At 42.8% G+C, this 22343-nt stretch overlaps 1 protein-coding gene across 1 annotated transcript in view; it reads right to left on the bottom strand.

Annotated features, from left to right (window-relative positions):
* WNK2 (WNK lysine deficient protein kinase 2) overlaps nt 1–22343 on the bottom strand; it is a 621829-nt gene that overhangs the window by 212021 nt on the left and 387465 nt on the right. The window contains exon 12 of the mRNA XM_086939164.1: nt 17256–17741. Within this exon, the coding sequence (XP_086795290.1) occupies nt 17256–17741 (486 nt within the window). The remainder of the gene's footprint in view (nt 1–17255; nt 17742–22343) is intronic.

Here is a 22343-nt window from a genome sequence, read left to right as displayed (position 1 = left end):
TGTCTGTTATTCACAAGACACATCCCTTTCTTACGGGGACCCCCCTCTTATATGTAACATATTGCGCCCAGGTCCCCGTGACTGCATGGGTTAAACCCCCCCTTATGTAACGCCCTCCCCAAACATGCCACCGAAATGAACCTCCTGATTCAGCACCAGGAGCTCGACCTTCTGTTCATAACGGAAACATGGCTCTCTGACAATACCGACTCAGATGTTGTCATGGCCCTTCCCACCGGGTACATTTGTCAAGCTCTTAATAGACCAAGAGGGAGAGGAGGCGGGATAGCTATAATACACAGGGAACAATTTACCTGCCGCATGACCAACGCTGGTATTGAGGACTGTGAGAGCGGCCAATTCTCCATCCAAGTTGCCCCAGCCCTTACCCTGGCAGGACTTCTAATCTATCGCCCACCAGGGGCCCCGGGTAATTTCACCAACGCTGTTGTCGAATTTAGTTCACAACTAGCTTCTTCCGCCCCCAATTTCCTTCTACTAGGTGACCTGAACGTCCATTTCCTGGACCCCACGGATCGAGCAGCATCGGACATTAGGAACGATCTAACATCTCTAGACATCCGTCTAGTGAATAAAGAGCCTACTCACGATAAAGGCCATTTATTAGACCCTATCATCACCAACATAGCAACAATGACCACTGATCCACCGGTGACCTTACCATGGACGGACCACTTTTTGGTACCCTTTTCTTGGGAAATCCCCACTCTCGCCTATTCGATTCCAAAAACCCAAGTCACCGACCGACAATGGCGCAAACTATCACCGGAGATCTGGGCCGCCTCTCTTGCAGAGTCCACTCCTGCGCTCTCGTCTGATCCCAATATAGCTGACAAACAATTCAGCGACTGGATCACTTCCTCACTGGATACGTTACTCCCGATAACTACCACCTTGAAACAACCTAAAAGAATACCACCTGCTTTATGGTACACTCCTGAGCTTAAAACTCTGCGGCAAGAGTGCAAAAGAACCGAACGCTCATGGAGGCGCGATAAAACAGCAACTAATAAGAACATCTACTCTACTTCTCTCCTGACGTATAAAACTGCTATTCATAAAACCAAAAGCACGTTTTTTCAGGAGAGAATAGAGAACGCAGGCTGCTCCAGTAAGGAAGCATACGTCATCCTTAAAGAGCTGTCTAAACCCCAAAGACAAGGAACAAGACCCATTGCCGATCCTGAAGCCGATCTGGAGAAATGCCAGAAACTGGCCAATTTCTTCCACGATAAAATCAGACTAATTCTGGAATCTATCCCCCCCTCCAGTCCTGAGGAAAATATCGCCTGCCCACACACTACCACCTGCCTGTCCACGTGGGGCCAGGTCACGGTGGACGAGGTGAGAAATGTGCTCAACTCTATGAAGAGCGGCTCCCCCAGTGATCCTGCTCCTCTCCATATCCTTAAAGAGGTAACCCCTACTATCATCCCTTCCCTTACCCGCCTGATTAATACCTCTCTCCAACAAGGAGCTGTACCCCCAAGCTGGAAGAAGGCGGTGGTAAAAGCCCTGCTGAAGAAACCTACATTGGACCCCGAGAATATGGCTAACTACCGACCCATCTCCCTTCTGCCTGGAGTAAGCAAGGTCGCAGAAAAATTGGTCAATAGGAGACTCTCTCAGTTCCTAGAAACCAATAATAAATTAAAAAGCTCCCAGACAGGTTTTCGACCTGGACAGGGCACGGATATCGCCCTTCTGGCTGCTGTAGAGGAGGCAAGAGCACTATTGGATGGGGGAGGATCAGTGGCAGTGATCCTCCTCGACCTTAGTGCAGCGTTCGATACAGTCGACCACCAACTACTTATCGAAAGACTGGCTAGGATGGGAGTGAAAGGAACAGCCTTATCTTGGCTTTCATCTTTCTTGGCCCAACGCTCCTACCAAATCTGGGAAAAGAACGCCCGCTCCTCCGAAATGCCCCTCCAATGTGGTGTCCCTCAGGGCTCCTCCCTGAGCCCCACTTTATTTAATATCTATATGTCCACATTGGAGGAGGTTATCATCCCTTTCGGAGTGAGCGTCGTCAGCTACGCCGACGACACTCAACTAGTGGTGTCTCTGTCCCATCCCAAGCAGCAGAAAGCTGATCTGTTCAACTGTCTTACGCAGGTTCACCACTGGATGAACAGATCAGCCCTAAAACTCAACGGGACAAAAACCGAGGTCCTTATACTTGGCCCAAAAGGAGCCTCACTTCCCCTGGACAGCTGGCCAGCCTGTTTGGGTCCGCCCCCTGACCCTAAGGAAGAGGTGAAAAGTTTGGGGGTGTGGATCGATTCCGATCTCTCCTTCACCTCACAAGCCAAGAAGGTGGCAGGGACTTGTTTCGGCCTCTTAAAATCTCTGAGGAAAGTCCTGCCCCTTCTCCCCCCTAAATCCCAAAAACTTTTAGTCCAAGGTCTCATAATATCGAGACTGGACTATAGTAACGTGATTTATCTGGGTGCCCCCGAAGCGACCCTTACTAAACTACAGACAATTCAGAACGCGGCCGCCCGGATCATCACTAACACCCCGGCCAGATCATCTGCCAAGCCCGCTCTCAAACTTCTCCATTGGCTCCCCATAAGGGAGAGAGTCAAATTTAAAGCCCTATGTCTCGTTCACAAAACGCTGCAGAACCAAGGCCCTCCTATTCTCAGCAAACTGGTCACTCCCTATAGGAACTCTAGGCTCCTCCGCTCCAATGCAGGAAACTTTACTACCATTCCTAGATTCAGAAAAACACGAGCAGGAGGAAGACGTTTCTCGGTTCAAGCCTCCCGCCTTTGGAACGCACTTCCCCGTAACTTACGTCTTGAACCTCAATACCTGCGCTTCAGGAAACTGTTAAAAACTCATCTTTTTCCCTAAATCCTGCACACCCCCTCCCCTCCTTTCTGCCTCAGTTTCCCCCTTTCTTCCCTTGTCCTTCTCAATTTCTTGCTCCATTTACCTGGTGAATTCAGGGTTCTTCAGCGCTGGGATACCTCTGGGTGACTATCGCGCTTTACAAAAATAAATAATAATAATAATAATAATACACTTTCAACATCTTTGTCCTATTAAAAGGTCTTTTGACGTTATTAGGTTTCTTTTCTCTGCTCTTACGTTCAATCTGTACATGGTTATCAAAGAGGTGATTTATGGTCTGTGAGTGCTAGTGTCATGTTAGTTTCTTCTGGAATAGTGGTAGAACATCATTAGTCTGCAGAATAGACCAAGAGTTTTGTTCTTCATTAGACTAATGGGTAACAATTGTAGAGGAGATCAGGGACTGCAAAAGAGTTTTGCAGTTCTCTAGATGTATTCAACTATGTTGGATTTAATGCATAGTGTTTTATTAAGATTAATTGATGGTGTTATTTAGAAATCTGATGCCACTCTGCCTTCACTCGCCTCCAAACCACCCGCAACTAGTTTACTTTTATTTGCACTCAATCTTCCCAAGACATTTGCTATTTAATAGTGGTTTTACATAGGTTACTGAACGTATGCTACCAGTGGCTGTGGATGACGCAGTAAAAAATAAAAGTGGATAAGTTGGCAATGGTAGGTAGCGCTTAATTCTCACTTCCTGTATGGATGACCAACAACTGTGCAGCTCCCACACTGCTCAAGTCAAGAATGGGGGAAGCTAGCCCTAGGTGAACCATTGCATGTTTATCGGAAAAGGTGTCAGTTTGATCTCTAATGATGAATACATCACATTCTCCATTTAAACACCCTTCATCGCCCCGAAGAAATCCAGTCACCAGTACTTATGCCATTTTCTTACAGTCATCAATTATAAAACTGCAAGCAACTAACCAGTTAGCCAAGATGTTCACAGTTAAACAGATGATACAGTGTCTGTCTACTTTCTGAAACATAGTGTTGGAGGTCATGAACACAGGGGCTTTGCAGTAAGAGAACAATTTAAATATCTCTAGTTTTGGAGTTAAAACCGTGGCAAATTGAACATCCAATATGTTAAACTTAGGAAAAATAACAAAGCAAATAAGCATGGCCATTAGTTGCAATATATTGGTGAAGTGTTTGGTATCCGGGAGCAGAATGCTTGTGCACTGTAGTGGCATGTTTTGCAAGACCGGATAATGAATGAATTATTGCATAATTAATGAAAAGCTTGGCATTTGGGACTTTAATTCCAGAAAAAGGTCAAATAGTCTGTCAAGACAGTTGAAGTAGGGATGTCACATTAGGATTCTCTGTACTTAAGTAATGGAGTAGTTGAATATTGCCACACGCCTGTGAAGTACAATGTAAGCACTATTCGGAACTGCTGTAGTAGACAATAACCTATCTCAAACGAGTGTGCATAAACTCATCCTGAGGCCAAATACACTGCATTAAACTGAACATTTATTCGAAGTGGTCTCTACTGACCCTTCTACTATAAAGTGAGCAACTTCCCTTTTGCCCTGTTCAAGGAAGAAGCCACTATGACCACCATAGCTTGTGCTGCTTAGCTCTTCTACAAAAGAGCTGGTCTTCCCCCGAACATCTAAATTGTGCAGCAAAAGTTTGAAAATCATGCCTCATGGCAAGTGTATGAATCTCTCTCAAGCAACTAACATCTCACTCAAGTGTCAAGGCATATATAGCTGCGCTGCAAGATCTGTGTACATCTGACTTCTACTATTCCTTTTTTCTCCGGCAGATGACACTATGATGAACTCTTTTTTTCGTCTGAATTGGAGGCAAGACAAAGGCCTGAACACTGTAAATACAGGCAAGCTCTAACATCATTCTCCTTTAAACCTGGTACCTGCTTCAAAAACATTTGGGAAGAGCTCTAAGGGAGAATGAAGATGCTTAAAATGAAAAGCACTGGAACCGGACAGGAATCAATTTGACTTTTGCCAGCTTATCTGTGACCATAGAGAAAGGTTTTAAACATCTGCAGAACCATACATGGAAGAGCAATCCAGAAATAACTACTAGGGCCAGTCCCCTGAGCATAGAACACAAGCACCCCCCCCTCCAACATTGTTGGGTTTGATCTACGAGTTGCATCTATGAGTTACATCTCTTATTCTCAAGGTGAAGTACTAGGAACTTTGAGCACAAACAAGTCACTGGTATGGACATGTTATTGTAACAATGTACTTTTCTATTGATTCTCTGAACTCATTTTTATATTGATTTTCAATTTTCACTGGACTATGTTCATGGAAAAGGTTCAATAAGCACAAGTTACTTACCTTCAGTAACACCTTATCTGGTAGAGTCATAATCTAGCCAGAGTTTCCTTACCTTAGAATATCCCAATCGTCAGGCTTGATCCAGAAGTTTTTTTGCTCGAGTAACCGTTGTGCCTTGGTAGGTGGCTTCAGTTGGCTCCATGTGACAGCAGTGTCTGCGCTGGAAGTCATGTCCTCGTCACCTACATAGGCACCAACTCAACGTGCTGACGTCAGTTACTTTTCACGACTTTCCACACCAGAGGTGCAGAGCCATGAAGAGCAGCGATAGTGGTGTGTTTAAAACAACAAGGGCCCTGAAAGGTATCAGCACTGACCCTAAAAACCTATTCGCAGTGAGAAGAGGATGGGTGAGGAAACTGTGGGTAGATTATGTCTCTACCAGATAAGGCATTGCCGAACGTAGGTAACTTGACCAGCTGATAGAGACATCTAGACGCAGATTCCTTACCTTGGAAAAGATACCCCAGCAGTACCATCCCCGGGGGAGGTACTGCTGATAAGTTTAGACCAGGAAGTCCTGCAGCACAGAGCGGCCAAAAAGGCTGCCCTGTGGAATCGACTGTCCAGGCAGTAGTGCTTAGTGAACGTGTGCAGTGATGCCCACGTTACCCATCTGACAAATGTCAAGGACAGGAATACTACGTTACAACGCTGTGGTCACAGCCTTAGATCTGTCAAAATTAGCTTTTAAGCTTCAGGGGCTGTTTCTTGGCCAGAGCGTAGCAGCTTTTGATACAGAAAACAACCAATCGCAAGATAGTCCTCTTCTGCACCGCACAACCTTTATTTGATCCAACGTACCCCACGAAGAGTTGGCCATCCTCCAGGAACTCTTTAGTGCGGTCAAGGTAGAACAACATTGCTCTTTTTGGGTCCGGGTGGTGGAGTTGCTTCTCCTCTTTTACAAGGTGTGGAGGAGCATAGACCATGGGCAAGGGGCCTGGTTGCCCCACGTGATATGTTACCACTTTCGGTAAGAAAGAGGCCATAGTGCGAAGCATCAACTTTTCAGGGAAGATAGCCAGGTAAGAAGGCTTGGATGATAGAGCCTGCAAATGGCTCACCCTCCTGGTAGAAGTTATTGCTACTTAAAAGGCTGTTTTGAAGGAAAGCAGCAGGAGTGGCAAGGTGAGAACCAAATTAAGGTTCCACGGATGCATGATAAATGGTCAGGTGGGAGCATATGTACAAGCACCTTAAGAAACTCCAGCACGCAAAACTGTTGACATTGTAGAGGAGAACAGATCCAACCAAGCTCTCCCCACTTCTGAAAGAGAACTTGCACCACCTCTGGATGGAGACACCATTTGTGATCCACTACTGTTTTATCTGGTAGGGGGAGGGTAAGGGGTCTGCCTCTGACACAGTTGGCCAGCCACCACTGCAGATCCTGTGCAGTTTCCACCAAGATTTGGACAGTGTTGGAGAGATTCCCTGGAGACTGCACTCACTGAAACTTCAGATCCAACTGTAGAGCCCACATATGCCATCAGGTATGTGTCACTAGCAGGATGCAGTAGGCCATGAGGCCCTGCAGCCTCAGCGTCAGTCTCACCAAAATCCAGGATAGAGGCTGAAACACCGATATCATAGCCTAAATACCCAGAACCCGCAGCTCAGGAGGATACGCCTGAAACTGCACTGTGTCCAGGATAGCTCTAATGAAAATGAGCATTTGAGAGGAAGTCAGTGGTGGCTTCAGCACATTGATAGTGAACCCCAGTGAAAGCAGGATATTTGCCATAGTCTGGAGTGCAGATGAGCAGAAACCACTGCCATCCGCTCTGTGAAAACCCGAGGGGTCCGGTTAAGGCCTAAGGGGAGCACTGCAAACTGAAAGTGCATGTGGTCTATTGTGAACCGCCGATGGACAAATAGGACGGGAATGTGAAAATAGGCATGCTACAAGGCCAATGCTGCCATGTAGTCTCTAGGGCAGACAAGACCCGAGCCGGACTAGGAAAGATTAGATGCTGCAGGGGCTGTAGTGGACTGACTCGACCTCTGGTTGCCTGACCCTAGGGTGTTGAAAGGAGCAGTGCCCACGGCTGCGCAGAGGTTGCTGAACTTGCAAGGTCAAGGAAAAGCAGATGGGGGGGTCACCAACAGGCTCAAGGACTTGGCCGTAGCCCATAAATCCTTAAAGCACTCCAGGGCCATATCTGCCTGGTCTCTGAAGAGATAAGTGCCACTAAAGGACATGCCTATAAGGGAAGCCTGTACATCCCCAGAAAAGCCAGAAGTTCTCAGCCAGGCGTGGAGTCGGACATTGAGTCAGTTGTGAATGGTTAACTCTGGCGCATCTCTCACAGATGCAAAAGTGTAGCAGCACTTGTGCATCTGTGTCCCACAAGGAGTGGGCGTAACAGCACAATAGGCATGCAGTGTTCACTGACAACAATGCAAGGCTGGCAGAAGAAACATTTTTCTTGCCCCAACTATCCAGCCTCTTGGATTCCCTGTCTGGGGGTGTGGAAGGGAACATGCCCTGTGGGTTGGAGGCTTAGACCACCAAACTCTCGGTGGTAGGGTGGTTGGTGAGAAATTTGAGGTCACCCGATACAGAGTGATAGTGGTGGGCAATTGTCATTCACAGGAGCCCATGTGCTGGGCTTGGACCAGGTTCCCAGAAGGACATCAGCCAGGGCCTTGTTGTGCGGCAGGAGGGGTTCTGAGGAGGAGACACCAGGTTGCAGGACCTCTGTCAAGAGGTTTTTCTTGACTTCCACTGAAGACAGCTGAAGGTCCAGAACATCGGCTGCCCTTCTCACCACACAGTACATGAAGCTCCCTCCTCGATATGCCATGGTAGGGGGAGAAAGCAGGCCAGAATCTGCTGAGGTACAAGTCCACTGACCTCACGCAATTCTTCTTACCAGTCCATTTTTTTGTGCAGGCTGGTCTTGTAAAGGGTCTATTGACCCTTCCCAATCCTCCAATCCTAGTCCCTCAAAATAAGGCTGAGGAACTGACATAGGGCCCTAAGGTGAATCGCCATTGGCAGGCACTGATCCGGGTCTCGGTCATCTGGGATAAGAATAGGACTGGTACCGCCGGAGGGCACCTCATGTAGCCCCCTCTGAGCTGAAGCTGCGCTGGGAGAGTCAGGTCCCCCAAACATGAGGCACAAGGCCTAGAGAGTCAAAACTCCTCCATTGCGTTGGCCGCCGGATGGGGAGCAGTGTAAGAATGCTTCGACTTCTTATGTTTCTTATGCCTCTTACTTCACTGACCCAACGACTTTGAGCAGGGGGGCAAGGACTTAGGACTCCTGGGGCAGTGCCCGTACCTTCCTGTCGACTAGGAATGAGACATCCGGAGCGAAAGACGTGGAGCCGAATCCCGGTCCACAAGCAGGTTTAGGGACCACTCCGTCAAAGCCTTCAGAGCCACGGCCCAGTTGTTGGAGCACGACTGAGTCATGGTCGCACTCCAGGCTCCAAATTGTGGATACGTCATGACATGGCTCAATGGTAGGCGTTGCATTGTTTAAATCCAGAAGTCTTCTTCAATATTGAAGAAAAACCCCACACACCAAAAACAGTTGACAATACATCGAAAAAAGCCTGTCAAAAGTGACAGAGGGTAGCTCTCTTCACGGATCAGCGCAAGCTGGCGCAGAAACAAAAGAACTGACGTCCTGCAAGCGGAGGTGGCATCTAAATAGGTGACGCAGATGTCCCTTCTGGTGCACATGACGTCATGTTGAGCTGACTGACATCACCTACTGATGTCTCGAGAGTGTGGCTCGAGCAGAAGTCTTCCAGATTTAACCTGACGCCCAGGTATTCTAATCTAAGGAATCGGCGGCTAAATGTCTCTTTCAGATATATTTTTTCAATCACATACTATCAAATTTTATCATTTTTATACAGAGTCTAAGTTCATTTTCTTTTCCTAATTTTGCTTCCATTTTGTTTTTAACTTGAAAGCAGTTGATAAAGGTTGAATAATTACTGGTAAATTGCACCAGTACTAGTTTTCTACTCTATTTAAGAGTCCAAGCTGCTGGAAAGGGTACATAATGAGGTGACTCAAAGCAATGGCGCCTAAGTCGCCCTGTGATAACACGACCAGATCCAAGGTCACTAATGTAATTTGCAAATGAACTTGCAAGTTCTGGGTTGCTGCCCTTCTCATCTCTTCCTCCAACAGCTCTAGCCACTGGCAATACTTTGAGTGAGCATTGTTTTGACAGGATTAACTATGCAGTTGAGGGCCAACTGCTTTCTGTGAACTCTCATTTACTTTCAGCAGCTCAATGGATTTCTAAAAGCAGGGCATGTATGCGCATCTTAAATTATTACATTCAAATGTTCTATTAAGTCGGAAGAAACCAGGGGTGCAAATAAAAATATGGGTTTGTATTGGGTTATTAAAAGAATATTCACATTTCTCAGCTTTACAAACCATAAATTAGTTTGTTGCATTGTAGCAAAATTACGTTTTCCCAATACAGTCAGCTGGTTTACTGAACATGTTTTCAATAAACACACCATATTTTATGTCACGTACATGCAAATTACTTCAAACAAAACAGCCAGAGATAATGTTTAACACCAGTAATACATTGTTTGGTAATCAAAGGCACTAGCAGGCAAAGATTTATGTATAACTAGACACACACATAGTAGAATTGCCAAATTAAATTTCTGAGAAAGAAAATAGTTAAGAGACAGGCAAAACATTCATGAAGGTATTTTCATTGTATTCCTCCAAAAAAATATTCACAATCTTTGAACTCTTAACATTCCATTTGAAAATGTTTGGCTCGAGCATTTTATGTGCAAGTACTAGCATCACAGATTGTGCAAGACTTAATACATTGGCAAAAATGTTTTAACCAGTTTTACCATTGTAAGTAATACTGCTTCTTTGTTTCTCGGTGTCGGTACAGGACAGTAACAGAGCACTTCCCTCAGCATTTTCTCAAAAAGAAAATGGCAAATTTCTTTCATAACATGACCAGCAGTCCTTTCTCCCTCCCTCCCTCTACCTCAGAGCAGGTCTTGTGTATGTAAGGGTGAGATGGTCCCAGGCCCTGGTCACCTAGATTCAGTTCTGCACACATGGAGCTCACCTGTTGAATGGCTTTAATTATTTTTTTCCTTCAAGGCCACCAAAACCTGTTGATTCGTTCTTGGCGGTCGATAAATATTCTGGTTTCCGTTTCCCTTTCTATTCAACTACATTCCTTCTCCCTCCCATGTAGCCCCAACACCCTCACTTTGCTTCCCTTTTTCCAATCGGATTCTGAAGGAGCTCGGTATGCTGTAGCATGGGGGCGTGGGAGGCAGAAACGTGTATTCACAGGCAGTCCGCCAGGACCTGGCCTGTGAACACAAAAGGGCCACCATGAGCACACCACAAGCAGCAACCTAGAGGGAGATGGTGACCACCAAAATGGGCACCAACTTTGGTTCCTTTTGTTTCCACTACAGATATTAACGACAAAGTGCACCACAAAGTGAGCACAGGAAAAAGGTTTTCCAGAGGAAGGTTCTGTGGGACAGCAAGAACAAGAGAAACTATGGTGAGTTCCTGGAATATAGTACCCCAATCTCTGTTGCATAGACGGAAAGGTTCCCATGCATCTAAAACACACACATATGGAGACTGCTGTATCAATGGTGCTTGAAGGAGCAACTAAAGATATTCTAAATCAAAGCATGGAAAAGTGGTCTTTGCCCGGCCGAGAAAACAAAATGGATTGGGTTTATAAAAAAAAAAAAAAAAAAGGGGGAGGTGTACTTGCATGGCTTCTTTTTATATTACTATTTAGCCACGAGCACATGTGCATGAATTCTAACCAAAGGAATCCCACGGTGTACAACTGAAGTAAACAGCTGACATCTCTTCTACTCGTAGCAGCCTTAGCTGCTCGCTTGAGGCTTGGTCATCAAGTGAGGAAAAATTCAGAATTTCTTACAGAAAACGTCTTGGGGCTTCGTGAACATCCAATAGTTGAAGGCCTTCTGAAAGCCTCCCAATATATTCTGGAAGGTTGTAAGGAGGACTGCTGGTCCAGATTTAAATTCAGAAGGCTTTTGGGAACAAAAGGTGGATATGACCCAAGTCCTTTGTTTCTACATAAATATATTGATAGCAAGAGAGAACCGCTTGCTTGTTAGTCTTGATTATCCCTTCAACAAAACTGTCCGAAAACTGGTTGCAAGTCTTCCAAAACAAAATTGAGAAAATTCACTTAGAATTTCAGTCTTTGGAGGATGATTTATTTAATCAAGCTCCTATTTTAGCAACTGTTCGAAAAAGCTGTTAAAAGCCCAGACTGGTTACTTAAAAGGCGGGCTGTGGTTCCAACTAATATGCCCAATGACAGGCCTTTATTACTCCCAGTTGTCTCTAAAATGCAGGAGAAAAGGGTCAACGTCAGCTTCCGTATTAACTACATGCATATATTTTGCTACGTAGCATACAATCTGGTTTGACACCGACTTACAGTACTGAATCAACGCTTTTGGAAGTCTCTGAAATTATTAAAATTAGTTTAAACCCAGGTCAATCTGCCACCGCAATGATTCTTCACATGTCGGTGGTGTCTGACACTGTCACTCGATTTTGCTGGAACAATTGCACAGTGTACTTCTAGCACAGTGCTTGACCCTCTAGGCCGTGGCTGTCCCTCCAATACAACCTGCTACTAATTTTGTAGCGGTAAGTGGGCGGCAGGCAAAGCTAGGCTGCGCCACTTCAGTTTATATACTCTGTGAATTATGTCTGGTTTTTCAAGCAAGCTGGCAGTGTTAGGTAGTTCTAGTGCAAGGAATGTTTTTTAAAATCAGGCCTAAAGGTCGCTTTGAGTGTGGATGCAACAACAGAGCGCACTTTGGTGCACCCCTAGTTTAAGGCGTAGATTTCATGGAGGACACAAAGCTGGTTGAGCAGCAGGGTGACTGGTATTCTCTAGCCTATGGATCCCCTACATGGTAAACAGCTGTGTGAGTAAACATTTTCTCATCCTATTTTTTTAACCAAAATCCTGTAGCTCGTTAGACTGAGTCTGCTCTTTCAAGAAAGCACATTTAATAATCTAAGCTACTCTGGTGATTTTGATGACTCGGTCATAGGAGATCACACCTGTGTGGATCAGGAAAGAGAGAGGGCCACTCATCCTTTATGTACTACTTGTGAAATGGAGAAAGTTCTGAAAGGCAGGCACACTGCAGGACATTCTTATAACCCTTAAACAAAGACCTGGCACAGAAAGAAAAACAAACAAAATGAATTAAAAAAACTAAAAAGCTACTAAGCACCATATGCCCGCTAGGTTGAGATAAAAAAATAGATTGGGGCTGTGGCAGCCAAATGGGCAAGTGCCAGCACAGAACTGACATGGGCAGTGTTACTCTTGTATTCTAGTCCACCCCTTTTGAGAAAATACTGAGGCACTTGCATTAGTACAATCCAGTAAGAATTAACACGTTCGTAGAACTGATGGAGCTGGAACACAAACAATACAGATATAAAATTTAAGAAACACAAATGTTAAGAGCTAGTAAAAGTTGAATTTAGTTTTTAGTTTTGATTTTAGGCAGCACTGCTGCTCATGAATGATTATTTGAAAATTCACACATTATGAAGAAATACAATGTTAAGAGAACGCAAGTGTTAGTGTAAAGGAATGCACTACTCATTTAAATAGCTCTGAAATCTTAATAGTCATGAATGAATGAATTGGGCATTCATTATGAACAAGTTAAAATGCATGTTAACGGCTAGAAAATATGCATTTTATTAATTTCTCACAAATACTTACACAGACCAACCTTGTGAGAGCTGATGGAAGATCAATTATTTTCAATTTCAGACTATATTGCGGCATATATGCAAAAGGCAAGTATGTACATCATTTACAAAACAACCTTATAACTGTAGTGTAATACTCTTCACATGAAATGTACAGTACATAATCATTCTCAGATGTACTTCGAGCAGGCTTACCCCTCTGGCCATCAATTTTTCCAAAAGGATCCTAGAAACAACTTTTTAGCAGAGTCTCTAACTCCAAATCAGCAAGTCGGAAAACACTCTCTATGTTTGGTCATACATTGGTCAACTATTTGGGCCTGTAATACCAGCGTTTTATTTCCTCAAAATGCCCCAAGACCTGCATGGTATTGATGGAAAGCACTACAAATGCTCTCGCAATAATTCCACAGGCAAAAACAAAGCTTCAAACATCACGCATGTGGATGCTATGTAAATAATTATAGTTTGCCAGTGTTAAGTGCTAGTATTCAGTCTACGCTAGATGGAATGGAAGATGAAAGCCTACAAGAGTTGGGTGTACGCGTGAAATGTGAGTACCTCAGGCACTGCCCTCAATGTTTTTGCTACCACCACCGATCCTGCGACCAGAACACTATCAATTTGTGCTGATTTCCCTACAAAAGCCAAGTCAAGCATAACAGTGAAAATGCAACTAAACTCGGGGTCTGCACAGCGATGGGGTTTCTCTGCACAGCGATGGGGTTTCTCTTCCCGTGTTGATAATGATTAAGCTATTCTACACAAATCTCAGTCTTCAGCAGGAGCCTCCCGAATGGTATTTTGACAACCGGTCGTGTAGTAGGAGGGCATACTATCAAGGTACTGTGCTTACTTCAATTTGTTGCCCCACAGTCTGTTACCTTACTTTGGTGACAAGTTGAAGTTCTCTCAGCATCACAAGCATAGCTCCTTCTTACCTATTAGTTCAACTGCAACCCATAGCTCTTCAACAACTTAACTGAGGGTCTTTTCAAGGTCTACAAATATCAACAGATTTTAACACTAGACACCGTTATGGAGCAGATTTAACTAAGCAGCGTAAACACGCAGATTCTGCTTCGCTCTGGTCTTGCATGGATGGGCGACTGGCTTTGCATTAGTCAGGAAAAAATAGGTGTGTGAAAAGCTTACTCATTCCTGATGGGATGTTGCATAGGGTATTTGCAAAGAACATTAAATCCCCACAGAAAATTCATTAATAAATCCCCATAGAAAATTCATTATATGAATCTACAAAAACAAAAATCCACTAAATATATTTAATTTCGCCAGAGCATCTTACCAACTGAGAAGTGGGACATTTAAATGTTGAGAGAGAAAAGTGACTAGTTACAGAGAATGCTACAGGACACTGTACAACATAACGAGGAGAAAACACAGGGACACAGAACTGGAAATGATCTGCAATTATGACCTACAGCAAGCCATTAACCTAACTATAAGCATTCAGGATCACAAACTGCAACCAGAATGGAAGGGAGCAGGTTTAACCTGAAACCCATTCCTTTTAAGTCAGACCAGGACAGCTGCACACAGGCTTTCTATAATAAGTGTACACAATCCAAGTAGTGGGACTTGCGTATTTGCTGCTACCACATGATATGTGCCAACATGAGAAATGAACCAATGATGCCAAAGAAAAAAAAAAGACATGAAAATGCAAAGGTAAAAGTGTTTTTTTGTTTATCAAATGCACCGTTGACCTGAGGAACAGATACAACATCCAAAAGTACAGCAACCTTCATAGCCTCCTAAATGGCAAGTAGGGCTGGATGCTTGCCAAAACTGAGCGAAAGTAATAACGGGCATTCAAACAACTATCAAAAGAATAGCTAATTCTAATAATAGGCATTCTTACAACCATTCACGAAAAAGCTAATTTAATGTCCTTTTGCAAGAGTAATTGGGGTGCGGCTCATAAATCAAGCATTTGCAAATGACACTCAATTGACTACAATCAAATTTGCCTAAATGTAGGGCATAGGATCTTCAGAAGCAATTGAATAATGCAAGTGGTAATCCTGAAAAGAAGATCATCTGAGAATGCATACATTCACTTACTGTGCATAGACCGACTCATTTGTGTTGTCAATAGGAGTGCAGTCGTTATGGATACACTGTATGCGTGTCATGACCTCAGTGTAGAAATACAAAAATATAATTATCTTATAGAAATTCTAAAATATAATTATCTTATCATGAGAAGAATGCCTGTCACTCTTGCATGGCAGTCAGATCCGTAGCACTTGATCAGCCAATTGCACGGATGAAATAGATTATATTATGCCCTCCCATTTATCTCTCCAGGGTCAAATTGGTAAAGACTGCTTAACACACTCCAGGTGTTGTCAGCCAGCCATCGGATAGGAATTGACATTCAATGAGTGCACACACTTAGGATTTTTTTTTCTTGCTTCAAGAATATGGGAATGTAATTTAATAATTCCACTGAAAGGCTCAAGAAGATAGCAATGGGACTACCAAGTGGAGCACTTTTGACTTCCATCTCTCCATTTCCCACCTTATAACTAATTGGGTTGGCTAAACCTGGGATATTCATTTTAGATTCAAGGAGGTAAGATATTGGTAGATTTCAGGATATCCTGAGAAAGTAAATTTATGTACAGGGATTCTTAATGGACAATAGTTAATGCATGGTTATTCTGAAATGCTTGCGAGGATCCAGCCTTTACTGTTCGAGGAACAGTAGCAAGGAAACAACCATTGCACTATTACAGATGAACCATGACAACAATTTCCAAAATCTTGTTAAAGGATCCAGTGGGAGATTACAGTTGGCAAGCATGTAGGCAGAAGTTGAACACATCCATCTGTGGAAAAGGATGAAGTAGCAAATCATGTAGGTCATATCCATAACAGTTCCAGTGCTAAAGAAGGTGAAGATGGAATACTTGGTTGAATCCTAAATATATAGCTTAGATTGAAAGAATTGCTTCGTTCCAAACAGAACATGTGAGGGGTGGCTGTGGAGGATCTAACTTGACAGTGTATATTTAATGAAAGATAAATCAAATGCCTGATACAGATTTGAGCTTCATATGTCGCAACTCTGCACATTTAGGCTACAGATTACTTCTAAATATAACGCTCATTAATTAACTGAGCATTGCTGCTATTTTTACAAGAGGCGTGCAACTGTGTGAAAGAAGCTACCATTGTCAGCCCCCTGAAGAATATATAGCTCATGTATCATGCTTTTTAAGGGTAAATTCTGGATGGTGAGGTATTTATCACTTGGTTCCCAGGCACACTACCTTCGAAGATGGGAGAAGAGAGGGTTAACAATCAACCCATAGTTTTGAAAGCACATTACAATATGCATGAATGCATCAATAGCTAGATTAATACCCTAGAAAACTATCCTATGTGAGTGCTACTTCTTAATTATTTTAAATAAGGAGCCAATTCAAGGAATTAATTTAGGCCAGTGACATCCTTCAAAAACCTGCTAATGCTGCTTTTTGGGAAAGGTATGAATTGCTAAGACATACCGCCACACAGAGAAAAGGTCTTCTAAATTGGCAATGTTTGCAAGTTTAAAGGTAATCTTTTAAGTGGTACAATGTAATCATACTTTAATTTACTTAATCTTTAATCTGCTAATAAATTATTCACCAGTAATGATGATCTCTTTGGATAAAGTTAAAAGATAATTAAAATATTAAAACTGCAAACCGATACAAACCCCTGACTTATGAAAGGCAGCCTGGCATTCAGATTTTGTTTCCCTAAGTGATGCTTCCGATTTCTTTTTGATGTGCTACTCTTCCACTTCAAGCAGTCATTTTCAAGACCAATTAATTAAAAGGAATTCTTTATTTGTGTTAAACTAGAAATGCCCAATTATCTTTTCCTGTTGCTTTGATACACGCTTAACATGTGTTATACTAGATTTCTTTTAATGTAGTTATGGCACCTCATTTAGGTAAACTGTGGCAGCTCATCCAAACAGTGATACAGTACAATAATCATTGTCTTTTAGTTGGGAAGGAGAGATGAACGTTTGACCTAAAATGCCAATGTAGAAACTACCAATTCACATGTCAGATCACTTATAGCTCACTATAGCTCCACCAATCGAAGCAACTGAGGGTCTGCAAACAGAAAGCCCATGCAGCTCCTGTTGACGTTCATGAGTTACCTATGAACAGAGTAATGTACTTATTATGACACATGCTACACTGTACTTTTCTTCATTAACTGTGATAATATCAAAAGTATTACCTGGTTGCTAGGCCCAACTGTAGAAAGAGCATGCTCTGAAGGATGAATTATGCTTGGATGAAGTAAATGAGGGAGTGGAGGAAAAAGTTGTGGCACTGCTTGCATATTCTGACAGTGAACAGGGTAGTGAGTCTCACAGTGGATTATTGGTGGAAAAACAGGCTGGTACTTGTGTGGCTGTGGTAGGTGGATTGACGTTGACTGTACCACTTCAGAAGGTACTGCAGTTACTGTAGGTATAGGAGCAGCTGAAATGTTTGGCACACTTGCCTGGAAAGGCAAGAACAAATAAGGGCTAACTGGCTGCCCAAGAGGAGCCGGAGAAGATGGAGCTAGAGATGTCAGAGCGTTCACTGAAAGACTTGGCATACCCGCTGCAGTGGGAATAGACACAGCGGTGGCAGAAGGAAATTCAGACACATTTGAAGGAAGGATGTCAAGTCCTGCCATCGAAATAACTGGAGGCAGGGTGGCATATTGCGAAAACTGCAAAACAACATACAAGAGCAGAGAAATAAATGCTCATAATGGTTAGAATGGCTATGTAACCACAGTACCAGCCCTTACAAAAGAAGAACATTATTTCGGCAAAAACCAAGGACACATTAATTCCAATCACTCAATGTTTACAAAGCATATTTTAAACACAAATGTGAAGCTAGACATTCAACACTACACAACTGCAAAATACTGGTGAGGTTCAAATAAGGTTCTTTTGCAGTCTATCTTTTCATAATTTATAATGATACAATTGTTGTCAAACACCAACCCCTCTCAAGGCGATATCTTGGATGTTCCTTACCAGTGCCTCTGTTCGTTTGCATCTCGATGTCCCAGTACTGTTTGTAGCTCACACTCTTTGCTTTCAGAAACCTCAGAATTCTCACAAATAAATTAGATGGTTGTACTACCAACCACACACACACACAAGGAACACAGTAGTTAGATAAAGCAACATACAAGAGGCTATATATTTGCGAAAATGGGTTCTGTGTTCATTTTGCTAATCAATCAGTCAACCATTTTGTAAAGCGTGACTACTCACCCATAAGGGTCTCAAGGCACTTTGAGGACGGTGGGGAAGGTGCCAGCCAAAATACAGTAAAAATGAAAAGCTTTTACTTATCTGATAGAGTGCTTTTTTTGTTTTGCTCTTTCAAAATGGCAATTTTATATAGTACCTTTCATGAAATTCATAATTGGTATAGCCGTTTTACATTTGATAAATTGTAAAATTGGCAAAATTACAATCTCCCTTTGTCACAACTACTCCAATATTTAATACTTGGTCAAAGCCCAAGTAGAAAGAACTTATAGGAATATAAAATGCATTATTTCATTCAGCAAATTAAATTCCCTAGTTCTATTGTATAATGAAACTGTAGGGTGCCCAATATCTTATCTGAGAATTGCACAGTCCCAGAATAAAAGACGACCAATGATGCCCTTGTTGCAGCTACAGGGATATAGAACAGTGCCAGCACCATGAGAAAAAGGGGTCTTATGAAAGGCCCCAGGGGGCTGGTGCACTGACATATGGCACAGTGAAACACTGTGGAGTAAGAGGGGTACACAAGGCATCTTTCAGTTTAGCAAGCTATTGCCCCAACCAGCTTGCAAGTTACCACCCAGGCCCCCCTATGCTTCTATGTTCAAGAGGAATTTGGGACCAATCTACAACGTTTTTGGGCCAGGGAGGACCCCACTCATCAAACCTTTTATGGATTTCAATGGAGGGAGGTAGTGTTATCTTCTTGTGAGTGAATGCCAAGACAGAACAATGAGGTCTCTCGTTAAGTCTTCCCTGAAAGGATCCTGGGAGGTGTCCATACAAAATATCATTGCAGAAGCGGTTTCCTTTCCCACAATCTGCATGACTGACTAGCAAGACCAGCGCCCTGAAGACCATTAACCCACAAAGAGCTACCACGGATCTGATTTTACACTGCACCCAAAGTCTGGTGAGTTCTTGAGAATGCCAAAAGCTCAAAGGTGAGCCCACACCATTATGTGTCAGCCTGCAAACCAGGAACTCCATCACAGGGGGCCTTCAGTTAGGAGTAACACAAACATAATGCATAATATAAGCTCAGACAAGGACTCCAAGAAAACAAAAACAACATATGTATAACTTTACTGATGGACTATGTGGCGGAATTTTTGATCACTCACCATGGAAAATGTAATAAAGGACACTGGTATTACCAGTAGAACCACTCAATCTAGGGAAACTCTGACGATTCCTCCACTCAAAGTGAAAGTGGCTAAAAATGATCCTTCTACACCCAACTGCTGAGAAGAAACATACGCAACTTAAAATACTGCACGCAAAAAACAAAGATGAAAAGATCGCATTTCCTTACGTTACACTATATCATCCACAACACTTTTTTCAATGATTGTGGTTCCTTATTCTTCGTAGCCTAGGCCACTTGTTGATATCTCTTGCAATTGTTCACAATTAATACTATATTGATTGTTTTGATATAGAAAGTGTTATACGTTGAACTCTAACAAAGTAATATCATTGGATTAATGCCCAACTATATGCTAAAAGTATCCTACAACTATGTTTTTAATTGAATATGACAATTGCTGTATATTTTTAATATGCCTTTTCATAATAAGGTATTTTCTTTTTTCATTTGCTGATATTTTCGTGACGTTATGCCCGTTTTTAAATCTAAATAACAATGTGTGTATATGTTTCTAGGGTTTCAAGTTCATTTTGCATTTGCAAGGGCGTTTTCCTTTTTTTCTTGTCTACAATTGAAAAAGATTTGTAGAACATTCATTTTTGCAATATCAAGTTAAACTATTCTTTTGATACAAAAGTAAACAAAAGAAAAGGTTTGAAAATAGAGAGGATAAATAAAGGTATGAAAGAAATTACACACGCAACAGTCAAATGATTTGAGGCAGGTGAGTGACTGAATCTGCCACCATTTCCGAGTATGGAATGAATTCCAGGGCAGTAATGGTTACTATCAAAGAGACTGGGTAGTGGAGGGAAATCTATTAGGTGAACCACTCTTTGAATTTATATATCCCCAGTGTCAACAATTTCTTTGGTTCATGCAACAGTAATGCAAATTTAGTTCCAATGAGCTGAATAAATCAGCCTATCAGGTTGACAATTTTGGGCAACAAATATAAACATTAAAACGACAGCAAATTGCCTTTGGGGGAATATGAAAAACTTTTGCAACAGGAAAGGCCCATTCCTCGTCCTATTCACCATGCATTTGTGATCCCTTCTGCTATAGTGGGACTTCTCCTTCAACTAGGTGGCCATGTGCCAGCCTCCAAGTACCAGTGCCCAGCACCTGGCTGCTACCCAAGCATCTCTGGTTAATAGGTGGGCGATGGCTTGCCAACCCAAGGAAAGAGTCTCTTTAATAAATTCCATTTGCTTTGTTCATGTGCCAAAATCCTAGATTGTTATTTGTTTGACCCCCCCTAGGATTTGCACGCTGCCGACCCCAGACGCGGCCTGACAGTCCAGCCTATGCACAGAAGGACTTTGTCGTGCAGCGCTGATCCTGAGCCTACTCAGTTCGGCACAAAGCCAGGCATTTCAATGAAAAGATTGCATTTTGTGTGTCAACAGTAAATGTACATGACGAATGCTTGGCACCAGGGCAGTTAAAGGTTTATGGGGAATAGATTACCTGCTCTCAGAATACCAAAACATACCACTGTGACTTAAATGTCACAAGCAGGCTCAAAGCCACTTACAGCTGCAGCTACATTTCTTCAAATAACGTCAAGTTGTTATAAATTATTATTATTATTATTATTATTTCAGGCGTGTTCTTAGTGAATATTATACTTTTTTCAGCAGGATGTGGTTTAGCTTGTAGAACATTGTTACAATAAATCCGACTCAGATTTCTTCTTTGTAAACAGGTTAAAAGGAATGATAGTTTAATATTTCCCAATAAGAAACTGATGGCTTTGTAGGAACACTTCTGGCTTGCAGATCGAAGTTCAATTAGCTTCTACCATAGAACGTGTCATCCAATAAAATGTCTAGGTAGTCAAATAGTATAGACAAGGAGTGGCGTTGTTAAGACATCTTCCTATACCTAGGAACAGTGTATGGGTGTTACTGTTCCCCAAGAAAGTGTTTTCAGGCTCTCTGGCATGGAGATCCGCAGGTGCTGGCCTATTTCCTACAGAACCCGAGAGATACTGTTCTTTTTGGAGGTAAACATGTAGGCTGTTTACAGGGAAGAATCAGTCAGCAATGTAATTTTACTCATAAATAATTGGAGACCTTATTAGATTGAAAAAAGTACTATATCACATTGCATGGAAGGGAAAGATAAGAGTGTAAAATATTTTAGGGTTGGTTAGATATCCTCTATAAAATATCTTGTGTTTTTCTTAAACACACATAACTACTTTTCTGGGTGTTGAAGAGTTTACATTCAGTGAAGAGATTTCTGTGTACCCTACACTGCCTCCTGAATGGGGCTTCCAGATCTAATGAGGCACCTGGCTCCGGTGAAAACTTTGGTGGTGTTTGGTGGATGTTTGCTTGGGGACGTTTTGTCTTGGAGCAGACCCTGCGAATTTGTTGACATGTGTAGGACTGACGATCAACTTGAGTTCTTGAAACCTGAAGTGGACTTAAACCAGTTATAAGCAACAAACTGGTCCTGTGGCAGGACATCCATAAAACATTTTCAAAGTGGGCAGGATCACTGGAGATGTGTGTTAATTATTTAAAGAAAACTAGGAAAACAAAAAATATCTTTACTCCATTAAAGTTCAAAGAGTAAAGATTTGAAATGAGAAAAGCAACAAGTTTCAAGTCGGTCACTGCTTCTCAGATGGTAGTCACTCAAGGTGACTTACCACTCGGATTTCAGAGGACTTTGGTTGATTGGAGTCTCCTGCAAAACATATCAGGCATCCTGGAGCCCAGTCATTAAATTGCTTCCAGGTCAGTGGCGTAGCAAAGGGAGGGTGGGAGAGGAAGCTTTGAGGGGGTGGCCCCCCTCTTCCCTGCAGCTGTCACGGCGGCAGCAGAAGGAATCGGCAGTACCCTCTGCATTTAGATTCAGGCGCTGCGGGCGGCAA

Source organism: Lissotriton vulgaris, chromosome 9 (genome assembly GCF_964263255.1).
Source record: "Lissotriton vulgaris chromosome 9, aLisVul1.2, whole genome shotgun sequence".
Lineage (NCBI taxonomy): Eukaryota > Metazoa > Chordata > Amphibia > Caudata > Salamandridae > Lissotriton > Lissotriton vulgaris.
Note: the sequence above shows the minus strand (reverse complement) of the source record. Positions and strands in the feature narration are given on the sequence as shown.